Source organism: Lycium ferocissimum, chromosome 1 (genome assembly GCF_029784015.1).
Source record: "Lycium ferocissimum isolate CSIRO_LF1 chromosome 1, AGI_CSIRO_Lferr_CH_V1, whole genome shotgun sequence".
Taxonomy (NCBI): domain Eukaryota; kingdom Viridiplantae; phylum Streptophyta; class Magnoliopsida; order Solanales; family Solanaceae; genus Lycium; species Lycium ferocissimum.
The window spans coordinates 33,111,158-33,125,081 of NC_081342.1; the positions used below are offsets into that span (position 1 = coordinate 33,111,158).

General features: G+C 34.7%; 3 protein-coding genes across 3 annotated transcripts; 2 read left to right on the forward strand and 1 right to left on the reverse strand.

The window, feature by feature from the left end:
* The first annotated feature begins 342 nt into the window (after positions 1-342).
* On the forward strand, positions 343-1,062 carry LOC132054102 (protein EARLY FLOWERING 4-like). The gene has a single exon (XM_059446167.1). It carries the CDS (start codon positions 620-622, stop codon positions 956-958), a length of 339 nt encoding a protein of 112 aa, XP_059302150.1. The 5' UTR covers positions 343-619; the 3' UTR covers positions 959-1,062.
* Positions 1,063-1,386: 324 nt separating this feature from the next.
* On the reverse strand, positions 1,387-8,035 carry LOC132054093 (peptidyl-prolyl cis-trans isomerase CYP19-4-like). Its single transcript, XM_059446161.1, has 8 exons — positions 7,870-8,035; positions 7,720-7,785; positions 7,568-7,643; positions 3,591-3,638; positions 3,465-3,488; positions 2,164-2,346; positions 1,926-2,001; positions 1,387-1,815 (listed from the first exon to the last, which is right to left on the reverse strand). The coding sequence occupies exons 1-8, from the start codon at positions 7,945-7,947 to the stop codon at positions 1,677-1,679; spliced, it is 690 nt and encodes a 229-aa protein (XP_059302144.1). The 5' UTR covers positions 7,948-8,035; the 3' UTR covers positions 1,387-1,676.
* Positions 8,036-10,750: 2,715 nt separating this feature from the next.
* Positions 10,751-12,540, forward strand: LOC132029846 (receptor-like protein 9DC1). Its single transcript, XM_059419230.1, has one exon. It carries the CDS (start codon positions 10,794-10,796, stop codon positions 11,667-11,669), a length of 876 nt encoding a protein of 291 aa, XP_059275213.1. The 5' UTR covers positions 10,751-10,793; the 3' UTR covers positions 11,670-12,540.
* Positions 12,541-13,924: the final 1,384 nt, after the last annotated feature.

Here is a 13,924-nt window from a genome sequence, read left to right on the forward strand (position 1 = left end):
TAATAAGTTTTTAAAAAAACTAAGCAAGGGGTATCATATGAGAGCCCGTTTGATTCAATGTGGTACAGCCGCTTCAACCCATTATCATTTATCTAATTGAGTTTGGTATCATCTTCGTAAAATACGGGTGTAAAAACAACAGAACAATATTCTTGTTAAATTTTAGCTTCACAATCTTTATTTTTAACAAAAATACACCTTTTAAATTAAAATTGACATCCATAGGAAGAAAAAGAAAAGGAATGGTCAAATTGGGAAGAACAAAAGTACCTCTTGGGAGTAGATATTTCTATTTTATTTGATTTCCAAGCAAACCTTTTATTGTAGACTTTTTGCACTTTTTCATTATTTTAATGCCGTCCAATAACCCTCCATGATAAGATATTTCCGTCTCAACTCTCTTCCTCAGCGCGTGGCCGGCAATCCTTCACCTTCTTTCTAATAACGATTGTCGCGTGAGCCTCATCACGGTTGGTTAGTCATCATCTGTGTGAGGTGCCACAAGCACAAGGAAAATATCTGATCTTGCACAAGATATGTATCTATCTATCTACACTAGCCCAGAAAACAGAGCATAGGGTTTGAGTAAAACCGCTGGATATTTGATTCTTCATCCAGCATGGAAGACAACACCTCAAACTTAAAGCGCCATGGTCAACAAAATGCAACAACTGAAGAGAGTGTGTCGGAAGGAAACTCAGAGATGTGGAACAATTTCTCCAACAGATTCAAGCAGGTGCAGTCGGTGTTGGATCGGAACAGATTGTTGATTCAGCAAGTCAACGAGAATCATCAGTCTAGAACCAACGATAATATGGTGCAGAACGTGGGCCTGATTCAGGAGCTTAATGCCAATATCTCTAAGGTCGTTTCTCTCTATTCTGACCTTTCCACCAATTTCTCAACCATCTTTCATCAGGAAAACGATGCCATCGGAGACGAGACCAACAACCACTGATGCTTCTCTTAGTTTTTCTATTTATCATAATAGTTCTAGTTTCTTGCTAGTGCGCTTATTGTACTCAACACTTTTGGTTGAAATATCACGAATTATGCCCTCAATATCTTCCCTACTGCGAATTGTTTTACTACCTGATGTTGTTGCTCTGTAATCTAGAAATAGAATAGCATTCACAATCAAAGGACGTGAACCTAGTCAAAACATAGAGCTTGTGCATTTCAAAAGCATTTATTTATTACTTTCCTCAAGTAAAAATCATCTGGTACTGCTTGTACAGTCTTCAAGAATGTTATCCATCGGAGTTGCTAGTCTACGCTGCTTGAATATGTAAAATTGGTGTGGCAACTTCGACCACACTGAATGAGTAATGCCTTGTTTGGCAGAATCATGATACCATTGCAAAAGTTTCGCTTGTAACAAAGTGATTCTCTGGCGAAATGGAAATTTCAATAACATATCTTTCTATGGTATATGTTACATATAATTCAGTCAAAATCATTTATGAAATAAATATAAAAGCAAAGGTTTTACAACAATTTTCATAAAATGAGCCTTGTCTATTCTACGCAGCAGGCGCAATCCTGTTTCAAAGGGCCGTTCTAACACAAGCTTCCATAGTTCCGTAACCGATTTCTTGATGGTGTACGAAACTGGCTTTTGCTCGAGGTAAGCACTAACCAAGCATTTAAGGTATTCTGATACATGGAAAATTGAATCACTGAGGTAGTTCACCGCTATTTGATATTTTAACTACAGTTTTCGGGGTTCCACTTCCTCTCCCTTCAGCTTCAACTTTGTGGACAACATCCATCCCAGACAGCACCTTCCCAAAGACAACATGATGCCCGTCCAACCTAACCATGGAACGGAAGTAAACAGTTTGAGAGGTGGCCCAAAATTCAGTATATGCTTAACCACGAACAATAAAAGATAGATAAATGAAAACAAGGATTTAGTTGAATACCAGCTAGTGGTTACAGTTGTGATAAAGAATTGAGATCCATTGGAGTCTGGTCCAGAATTTGCCATTGACAGAATACCTTTTCCCAAAACAAAAGTCTTATCAGTGGATGAAAAACCATTCTGTCCAAAAACACTTCCCCGTACGGAAAGCGCATCTAGCACCATCAAATAAACACAAGATACAAAAGAAGGCAACAACCAACTCAACAACCAACTACTATTGAACAGTCAAACCTCACCAGGTTCAGTGTGTTTTAGGTCAAAGTTTTCATCTGGAAAGCTTTCACCGTATATTGACTCTCCACCTCGCCCATCACCACAAGTGAAGTCGCCTCCTTGGATCATGAAGCTAGGTATGATCCTGTGGAAAGTGCTACCTTTGTAATGGAGAGGCTTGCCAGCTTTCCCAGTTCCTTTTTCCCCTACAAGTTGAGTGATATATGTTTGCCAGATTGGTAACTTTAACATTAGTGTGCATAATGGATGCTAATGCAGTAGAAATGTGGTGAGCTTTATGCATTTATTTTCCATCTGAGGCAAGTGCTTGATATCTATACTTTACAACCCTCCTTGTCTGACGTCATTCTAGCCAAAAGACCCCCTAAATAACTAGCAAGCAGTATCTGAAATCTGAAATGATTCCCCCTCAGCTGATGGTTTTCCTTTTCTTCCTCCATGTCTAGAAGAGATTAAGGAGAAGTGAATAGATTGTTTGCTCAAGCTTCCAAAATCTACTTATTTTGAAAAGTATTTTTGTAGGAGAGTTTCTGGAAAAAAGTAGAAGTTTGTGCTTGGCTATTCAATTTTAAAAAACGCTATTACCAATATCAGAGCACCGCTTTATGCTTGACCAAGGTTCCAAAAGTGCATCGCCGGAAAAACTACTTTTTCCAGCTTCTTAGAAACAGTTTTTGCTACTACTCAAAAGCACTTATTTTTTCCCTAAAAGCTTAGTCAAACACCTTAATTAATACTTTTGGCTTCCCAGAAGCTTGGCCAAACACCCTAGAAATGCTAGAAGGGACATCATAGAAACAAATAGATAACAAAAATTCCCTCATGCAAATGTAGTTGTGTCTTGAAATAAATTACTCAAAGAAGAAAGAGCATTTTAGTCCTTGCATCAGCAATGACCTGTGGCAATTAGGAGTAGCTGCTTTTGGCTCCAACATACCTTACAGCACGGACATGAGTTTAATCCTTTTCAGCATAGAATATCTCTCTTTCTACCTCAAATGTAATATAAGTATTCTCTGTTTTTGTCAATACAATATAACTAGCTTGGTTATTGCTTTTATTTCACTGCTGGGTTCCCTCCTAAAGTAACGAAATTAGTCATGTTATCCGAGAGCACAAATTTGTAAGAATCTCCAGAATGGTATCCTTAATTATTAACTTGATGTTCAGAGAAAGAGCATTGTTGTGGATCTGAATCTCTCAGAAAAATGGATCTCATTTATGATACATTTTTTGTAAATTTGCATGAGAAATAGTAGTTAAATGCATGAGTATGAAGAGGGAACAAAAGTTACTTGGCTACCCGTGCAAAGAGCTCTGAAGTTTTCTGCAGAAAAAGATAAATATACAGCAAGTTCATCAATGCAGTTTACAAGATAATGTACAATGCCAAAAAAGAGACAACATAATTCTGCACAAGCTGGACTACCTGCTGTCTTCGGGACAATTTTGCCAAAGAGGCCCATGACAATACGACCTGAAAGGAAAGAAACCAATATGTAAAAGATTAGTTCAGAAGAAAATCAAAACAAATTATAAGAAACTCTTCCACCTATGTAACAACTGAAATAGATCGGCCAATCATTACAAAAACCTGCTTTAACTACATTAGATTTATCTGTAATTGCATGTATTGTGAACAACAATTAGAGTTTTATGATATCAATTAGAATTTTATGATATTCAAGAGTTAAGACAATAGGTTTAATGGGGCAATGTTGTCGTCAGTTGGTCAATTTAAAGCATTAGGCACGTGGGATCTTATTCAAGCAATTAGTGACAACTTCCACCATGTTAATTTCACCCCGTAACCAGTTTTTACCCACTATTTAAGTTATAACCATTTTTTTCAAAATTAACTGATAGCCAGTGTTGACAAACTTCAGACTAAAGGTTGTTAGCTCCTCCTCCGTAGTGTCATCTTCTTCTTCTCCATCTTCTCCTCCTCCTTTCTCCTCCTTGTTCTTCGTAACCAACCCGTTAATTGAGCAACGACTAGTGACTAGTAAAATTCCATTGATGCTATAGAAAGTAGGAGCTGATAATAATGGTTTAGTACAATGTAGTATCACTATATATAGAAACTAACACTTGTCTCATTAACAAAAATATGTTCACAGTTACATCCACCATAACTAAAACATAACCTAACCTAACAAAACAAAATGCAAGGTACAAACTAATTCTCAATATATAATGCTATTGGTTCTTATTAAATCAATGCCATTTAACAAATCAGGTATTTAAATTTTTTATAACGTTATAAACCAATTTAACCAAAGAAAAGTAGATATTTATTCATCACATGTATCAGAACCTCAAGCGACTATGCGTTCGACATAACTGTAGGAGTAGCAGAAGGAGTATTGTGGGAACTTCAGACATTGGAGTAGCAGAAGGAGAACTGTGGGGACTTCAGACGAAAATGTCTACAGTTCAGGCTAACATTTGAAGTAAGTCACGTATGTCTGAATTTTGCTTGCATAAGCAATATGTCGAACTTCAGCAAAATTTGTAACTTCGGACGCAGGTTATTGCAATTTCGGTCCCGTATGTAGGAAGTTGATTCTGAAGTGGCTAAACTTACAAAAATGTATACAATATGACTATGCCTTAAATATGGGTCCCAAAATTGGCTATCTATGCATTTGGAATTGCACCAGTTTCTACCCTGCTATTTAACCTATATCCAGTTTTTCAAATCATTTAACTGATATCCAGTGTTGACAAACTTAAGACGGGTTTATCTGGCCTCCCTTTGCTGTTTTCTTTTCCTCCTTCTCCTTCTCCTTCCTCTTCAATTTGCAGGTACAAAAGCTTCAGCAGAACTTTTCTCTTTTTTTAATAATGGTAAAATTGTCCAAACTTTGTACAAGGAGAAATTTTCTTACATTCATGACCAACTTAATTTGCAGCATGACAAGCTTGGACAGTAGGTATCATCAGTTTGTTGATACCTCCTATATAATGAAAATTTTTTAAACGCAAGAGTAATATTCTTTAATTATGCCTTTTGTATGCAAGCGTCCTTTTTATTACATTGAAAAAAATGCCAATACATGAAAGTTGTACATGATTGATATGAAACCTTTATCTTGATTATCTTGTATTCACATCTGATGGTTGTTAAATTAACCGAGCTACACTTGGTACTTGTTTGATTTATGCCCTTCAATTGGTTTTTGTCCTTTTATTTGTTAAGGCTACTAGATAACCTCATCCTATAATCTATTATTACTAGATAATGACTGTATGACGATTCATGACCAGTTCTTTAGTAAATGGACATGTATAACTTTGGGTCAAAAGTTAAGACATAAATATCTGGCAAGCCAAACTTCATATGTGTATGTTGGAAGTTTGGTCTTAGCAAGCCAAACTTCTGACGCGAATGTCAAAAATTTGCTTACACAAGCGATGTGCCAAACTTCAGACAAAATTTGTTACTTCGGATGCGGATTTTTGCAACTTCACTAGTGTATGGCTAAATTTTACAAAATTTATGAACTTAGGCCATTGGTTAAATGGGAGTCTGAAAATCAGCTATCAGTGCTCTTGCACCATTTCACCCCATAAAGTTGCAAGCTAATTTTCTTCATCAGAAAAAGATGGAAGCTAATTTGACCGAAAGTCCTGATTGACCCAATGCATCACCATGATTCAATAAAGTTACCCGATTCATGATTCACCATGCACGCTAATAATTTTTCTCTAAAGTCAACATCTAATTGAGTTTGTTCAACACATTGTAAACATTAATTTTATTATTTTTTTTTTGAAACTGGTAACTTTACATTAATTTTATTATTACCTCTGTGCTTTAGTCGTGAAATAAAATTTGAAAGGCAACATAAATTAAAAGCGAGTAATGTGACTACTAGACAACATTCCACTTGAATGAGACATTATTTTGGATAGGAGCAAGGAGAAACTGTTCATATCTATAATCTTAAAAACAATGTATAATTTTCTGATTCATGTAGCTATGTAGGAATTATATTGCATGAATTGGTCATACAGTAAATGATAGGGATAATTCCAGAGACCTAACTTGAGGTTTCGCTTCGTAACACTAATCTCCCTTATAGTTCATGATATTACTTACCTCCGTCATTTTGATTTTTTAAATAAATAGGCTAAAAGAATTTATTACAAGATAAGCAAAGTAACCGTAATATTGTAAACCATAAGGAAGGTTAGTGTTACTAGGCGAAACCTCTCTCTGAAATTATCCTTAAATAATATTATAGAAATTGTTATGCAACGATTAATAATATATGGAATGGTATGCACGTTACCTTCTTTAAGAGTATTTTTGTATTTAGATACTTTATATATTGCTAATACATGTATTGTTATTCCACGTTATATCTCGCTTAAAATAATACATAGATTCTCTCACACATTATACATGTATTAAGTTTAATCCGCCAACCAAACTTTGTATTAGTCAAGCGGAGAATATTTACGTTGCCCACCCAACACTTCATTATTTGTGCGCCGATGTTCTTTTCTTATTTGACTTCTGTTGTCTAATTATGTGCAGGAGTACCACTATTAATACAACCAACCAAATACCCCTTAATGCTAGACATGGACATGACTGCTAACTGAACTCTAATCTTGAAGAGGATACTACTTCAACACTGGGTATGTTGTTGTTTGTTGTTGTTATACTACTTCAACATTTCCAGCTCAGTGACGCCGGAGATTCCATCTTCCAACATCATGTAAGTGGTCAGTGAAATTGTGATGTATTTCTTACTCCGTTCTAATAAAAAATCTTAAAACTTTGGCCCTAACTATTTAAATATAAAAGCTCCCTCGCTCATTTCTTGTGCTTTCCTTTTCCTTCTTTCTTTTCTTTGTTTCTAGCTAGCGATTTAAAAGGAGAGAAGCCCAGAGTAAAAGCCATTAGTATAATTAGAAGAGTACACGCCGAGGACATAGCTAGGGTTCCACTATTCACTTATCAAATCGATCCATGAAATTGTTTGTAGGAACAAAGCAAAATTCATCACCATAGCAAAATAAACAGAAAGAATAATCTACCATTTACTCATTCTGACCTACACCAAACTTTATTTTTCTTCTGAAGAACAAAACAAATCAAATCAATCTACAATACTCTCAGCAAACAGTAAAACTTGATCAAACTAAAAGGCATTTTTTTTAATTTCTCTTCTATATATGGCTATAAAGGGCAGCCCGGTGCACTAAGCTCTCGCTATGCGCGGGATCCGGGGAAGGGCCAGACCATAAGGGTCTATTGTACGCAGCCTTACCTTGCGTTTACAAAGACATTTCCAGTGGCTCGAACCCGTGACACCTCACAGTCGCGTAGCAGCTTTCTGAGTTATCGAAATTTCTTGCCTTCTATATATGGCTATGAATAAGGAAAATTACCAGTAGGTTTTCCATTAATTTCGACATCAAAGTATACTTTATGTGTCACGCTCTCCAAATCTTCTGATGTTTTTGCCTACAACAATAATAATCACGAAATGTCTGTGAATAAAAAATGAAACAATTACTAATCTGTAAACCCAAAATTGTACCTCATGATTCTGGTCGACATTAATGTCTTTACGCTCCGATGAGACCCCTGTATCACCTAATCGGTTCTGCAGAATAGAATAGACATAATAAAAGGATTTCACAGCAAAAGGAATGTTAGTAGAACAGAACAAGCCAGAAGTGAGAAATACCAGAATGAAAATTAGGGTTCCAAATAGAACGAGGATCCAGATAAGAAGAAAAGGAGATAATTTGTTTCTGTTGGCCATTTTCTTGGTCTTCACTGTGCTGCCGCTGAGAGAAAAAGAAAAAAGAAAACAAAAAGACTACGTACATGAATCTGGCGATATTCGAAAAGAAAGTAATATTTTGAACTTAATTTGAAAGACATATTTGGAAAATAAAATTTAAGTTGCAAAATGAAATTCTGTTTGAACAAGTATTTCACTCGAAAAAATATTGAAATTTCGTGGGTGTGAAAATTTGTTTTTTACTTGAAAAGTGATTAAAATCAATTTTTTAAATTTCAAAACAAGTATTTCACTTGAAAAAATATTGAAATTTCGTGGGTGTGAAAATTTGTTTTTTACTTGAAAAGTGATTAAAATCAATTTTTTAAATTTCAAAAGCTCAATTTCAAGTTGGAGTAAAAATATGACAACGAAATACAATGTATAAACCAAACAAATCTTTTGAGAAACGCAAAAACTTTGTATGTCCAACGAGCCCTAATGAACGTAAAATCTTTCAAACGTCACATGGCTAAAATCTATTGGGAGAAAAGATAAATTTTGTTGAATGCATCTTCTTACATTAGAAATCTTCATCTCATGTGACCTTCATCTGCAGAAAATTAATACATTGATTTATCTTCCTTTGAGTATGTTCAATAGTAACCTTTTCGGCTTTCAACAAATATTTACAATCTTCAATAATAGCTTTAAGAGGGTGAATATATATGTTTTCATCTTTGGAGTTGCAACGATGGATGAGTATCACCTATATAGCGAATAAATTACCTATGACTTCATTTTACAAAAGTGACATAACTATATTTTCTTACAGAAAAACCATAAAACAACCAACACAAAAGTCACTACTCCCGGAAAATCCAAATTTCGAAGAATAAATTACTTTTACTCTTTTTTTATTTTTTATTTTAATAAATACAAATTCAATTACAAGAGAATTCAACTTGAATTTGCTCCATGTCATCTATATTCTGGACGTAATACTTGGCAAAGTTAAGACATTATTAATAAGTACTATTGTAAGATATTTGAATTGAGATATAAATTTTGGAATTTGATATGAAAGATAAAAATACTTGAATTGAGATTAAAACACTTGAATTTGAACTTAAATTTAAAAAAAAAAAAAAAAAAAAAAAAAAAAAAGACATATCCAAAAAAAGAAAAGAGGTAAGAAAGTTTGAATTAAGAACACGGATGATTTTGAGAACTTGCTTGAATTTGAGTAGATAAAGTTTTTGAAATATGGTGGAACTTAGGAAAACTCATAATGTGGATGAGATCATGTAAAATCATATTCTTAAATCTGGCTACAAAAGAACCTTTCAGCTAACTTCTATTCCTAATAAGCATGCAACGACTTTTTATTTTTTGCTTTGTTTGGGAGTTTTCGATTTCATTTTTCTCTATCTTTGTAATGTAAGGGAGAATTACATATATATATATACGAAATTAGACCTATATTGACGAAACGTAGTAGGAGATTTTTGTTTACCAAATATAGCAGGAGTTTTTTCTTCCTCTATATGTATATGAAATTTTGTCAGCTCTAACCCTTGTATAACTTATCCAAGGATTAGTAAACAAACAAGGGATAGGATGGTACTAAATTTTTATCCCAGCACTATTTATGCTTATGCAGCATACCAAATGACGCCATAGTACTTGACATAATTCATTCGAAGGACTAAAACTGTCTCCATTTTGAGAACTCAGAGGATGTCACACGTCCAGTATAATATTAGAGGGATGAAAATAATTCTAACTGTAGACTTAAGGGACTCAATTTTTTTCAACAGTTGTACCGGTATTATCAACCAAGTGGTGATCCACATTGTGAACTAAGTAGATAACCATGTCTTCGTAGACTCCTTTAGGTCAATTTTACAACCTCAATCGCAATCATTAATTGCATTAGCATCTTGCTGATGTATTTCTTCGCTTCAAATGTCCAAGACAGACAACACAAATAAAGGGAGCCTGCTAGACAAACCGCTAATCAGAAAGAAATATTATACTATAATAGAATTCACATATAAGATATATACAAACATGTATTGAGCTTTAACGGCTTTTTACTTGTTCCAGAAGGATTCAAGGAGATATTTATGAGGTATAAAATCTCCGCCAGCACCGGGATTTGACTTTGGATCTCTAATGCATTTTATCTCACTTCATTGGTCACTAGATCAAATCATTAGGTGTCGGGTGTCTTGTCATTAGTACAGTCGCAATCAACAATTCCATCCACTTTGAATGTCAAAGAAAGACCATACAAATGAATGAATTCCTATCTAATGGGGAGCCTAGCGTGATCAAACCATCAGTCAAATAGAAAAAAATAGCGTTGACATTTAAGATATGAAAAGAACTGTATGAACTATTAGTTGCAAATTGTTAAGCTGCTTCAAGATTTGACAATCAATGACATGATTTTACTTGTTCTAGAAGGAGTCAAGGAGATATGTATGAGCCTCATGAGGTATAAAACCTCTACCGGGATTTGAATTTTGATCTCTCATGCTTTTTATCTCAGTGATCATTAGGTGTCGGGTGTCTTGTCATTTGTACAGTCGCAATAAATAATTCCATCCATGTTGAATGTCAAAGATAGACCATACAAATAAATGAATTCCTATCTAGCGTGATCAAACCATCAGTCAAACAGAAAAATAGAGTTGACATTCAAGATATAGACAAAACTCTATGAACTTTTGATTGCAAATTGCTTAGCTGCTTCAAGATTTGACAATCAATGACACTGATTTTACTTGTTCTAGAAGAAGTCAGGAGATATTTCTGAAACTCTTGAGGTATAAAATCTTGCTCTTACCCAGTTCGAATTATTCACATGTTCTCCAACTATGGGCTGCCTATTTCTTGTTCTTGTTTTTGTGTTGCAACATCCAATTGTTATCTTTTCAAGTCATTTATGTCGCCAAAGCCAGAGCTTGGCTTTGCAAAAGTTGAAGCAAAAATTGGCCGTGGATGACTCTTCTTCTGCTAATTGTGAATTCAATGGTCACTTTCCCTATCCAAAGACACTTTCTTGGAATAGAAGCACTAATTGTTGTACCTGGGATGGAGTAACATGTGATAGAGTTACAGGTCAAATAACTGGGCTCGATCTTATTTGCAGTCAACTTCACGGAACAATTGATTCCAACAGCTCCCTCTTCAAAATTTCTCATCTTCAAAAGCTTAATTTAGCATACAATGATTTCTCCCCTTCCCAAATTTCAAGCAAATTTGGCTTATTTCCGAGATTGACACATCTTACCCTCTCGCGTTTGGGTTTTTTAGGTAGAATACCATCACAATTATTGAATCTATCTAAGTTGATTTCGCTTGATCTTTCTATAGGTCTTGAGGAGTTGAGATTTGGACCTCACACTTTCAAAATGTTCCTTCAAAACTTAATCCAATTGAGGGAGCTTTACCTCACCTCAACATACATCTCTTCATCACTACTTCTCTCAGGCCGCTACTTCTCTAGAACCATTCCTAAATCTATTGGGAATCTCATACAACTCAATAATTTGCGCCTCCTATCGAACAACTTCAATGGTTCACTGCTATCAACAATCTCAAATCTGGTACAACTTGTTGAATTTGATATTTCATCTAACAACCTTACTGGCGACATTCCAAATATTTTCAGCAACTTCACCAAGCTCAAATCTTTATCCCTGTCATATAACCTATTTTCAGGGTTTTTCCATCCTCAATTACAAACCTGACAAAGCTGGAGAGTTTAGAGCTCGCTAATTGTTCTATAACGGGTCCTATTCCTTCTATCACCACTGGATTCCCCAACCTCATCTTGCTCTTCCTAGTAGATAACTCGCTTAGTGGGGAAATACCATCTTGGATATTTGATCTTCCTTCCTTAAAATACTTAATTTTGAGAGCCAACTAACTTAGTGGTAAACTTAAGGAAGTTAGATACAACTTGCTAGAAGTTCTTGATGTGGGTGAGAATAAGCTGCATGGACCTATTCCAACATCATTTTCTAAACTTGTGAACTTGACAACAGTAGATATTTCTACAAACAACCTTTCTGGTGGTCTAGATATTGCCATGCTTTCAAACTGCAAACAACTTAGACGCCTTGGTCTTTCTTTTAACAATCTGATGGTATTTTCAAGCCAGAAAGATGTGACCTTGCCCAGTTATATCGGAAGTTTGTATGCATCTTCTTGCAATATAAGGGAATTAAATTTCTTACGAGCTGCAAAAAACAATTGACATTTAGATCTTTCCAACAACAAGATCCATGGAGAACTTCCTGATTGGGCATGGTCTAACTGGCAAGTCTCGGTGTCTTATTTGAATCTTTCTAGCAACTTTCTAACTGCTATCGACCCACTTGATCACCTCGAGAATCTTATTTATCTTGACATTGGATCTAACTTGATTCAAGGAGAATTACCTGCTCCACCTCCCTATTTGCGATTCTTTATAGTCTCAAACAATAACTTCACGGGGAAGTTAATTTCAACATTATGCAAAATGAGTTCCCTTGTGATTCTTGATTTGTCCAACAACAGCCTAAGTGGTGAAATTCCAAAATGTTTGGTAAACATGAGCACAAGTCTCTCAGTGTTGGACCTGCACGACAATCATTTTAGTGGGACAATTCCAATTAATTTTGGTAAGGGAACTACTCTGGGAAGAACAAACTAGAAGGAATGTTGCCACGAAAGCTGGCCAATTGCAGAGCGTTGGAAGTAATTGATATTGAAGAAAACTTGTTGAGTGATACATTTCCCAAATAATTGGGATCACTTCCTAAGCTGCAGGTTCTCAGTTTGAGATCCAATAGGTTACATGGCCCTATTAACACTTCAACAAACCAAGTCTTATTCTCAAAGCTGAAAATCCTTAATCTCTCTTACAATGACTTCACCGGGAATCTGTCAGAAAGGTTTTTTAGGAACTTGAAATCCCTGATAATAGTAGATCAAATGGGAACTCCCTTAACGTATATTGGAGAAATGCTATCCCATGATTCCTTGACAGTAACTAGGGGTGTACAAAGTAAACTGACAAACCGCACCAAACCGATAAACCAAGAAAAAAGCCGACTAGTGGTTTGGTTTGACTTGGTTTAGGGTTGAAAAAAAAAACCCAACCATAATTGGTTTGGTTTTAGCTAAAAAAAAGTCAAACCGAACCAAATCAACCCGACATTACATGTATTCAATTTTTAAAATATTTTATACATAAAAATATTTATTTGTAATGTAATTTATAAATATCTCTTAATTTTTTTCGTAGTTTTTTATCTGTTATCATATTATTCAAGCTTGAACTTAGAATTTTGAATGCCAATAAGTTTTATATCCTATGGATGTTAGTAACTCATATAAAGTCCAAACCAAAACCAACTCAACACTAATACTAACAAAAGAAATTCAATTTACCACTAGGAATTATAATAATGTTGGATATCTATTATTTAGTTTTGCATAATCGGTTTAGAGAGTGAAAATACATAACTTAAGTTTTTTTTTCTTGTCATGTAATTAATACTTATTAGCCATACTTATTTTAGCATGACTTAGCATTTTTAAATTATGGTCATTCACTTTATGGCTTATTAATTAGCAATATTTATTTTAACCGATTTTATTATCTTTTGTTGAAAAATTTTATACAATGTCATCACTCTTCTCACATTTTGTGTTATTTTCTTATGAAACACCTTAATTATATAGTTGTATCTTACTAGGACTAAAGAAATATTTGAAGTAAAAGTTATGTGTTATGCATCAAGACCATTCCGAAAAAAATCCAAAAAAACCGAATAACCCTAGAGAACCGAATAGGAAAAACCCGAATTTTATTGGTTTGATTTGGTGTATAAATTTAAAAACCTGACGCAATTGGTTTGGTTTGGTGTTTAAATAATTCGAACCAACCCGATCCATGTACACCCCTAACAGTGGCTATAAAAGGGCAGCAAATTGAACTTGTGAGGATTCTTTCTAT

Coding starts and splice junctions, on each gene's coding strand:
- LOC132054102 (XM_059446167.1), top strand. CDS start 620: ATGGAAGACAACACCTCAAACTTAAAGCGCCATGGTCAACAAAATGCA.
- LOC132054093 (XM_059446161.1), bottom strand. CDS start 7,947: ATGGCCAACAGAAACAAATTATCTCCTTTTCTTCTTATCTGGATCCTC. Junction 2,347..3,464: donor CTTCAGAGCTCTTTGCACGG/GTAGCCAAGTAA, acceptor CTCAACTTGTAG/GGGAAAAAGGAACTGGGAAA. Junction 2,002..2,163: donor CCTAAAACACACTGAACCTG/GTGAGGTTTGAC, acceptor TTTTGGGAAAAG/GTATTCTGTCAATGGCAAAT.
- LOC132029846 (XM_059419230.1), top strand. CDS start 10,794: ATGGGCTGCCTATTTCTTGTTCTTGTTTTTGTGTTGCAACATCCAATT.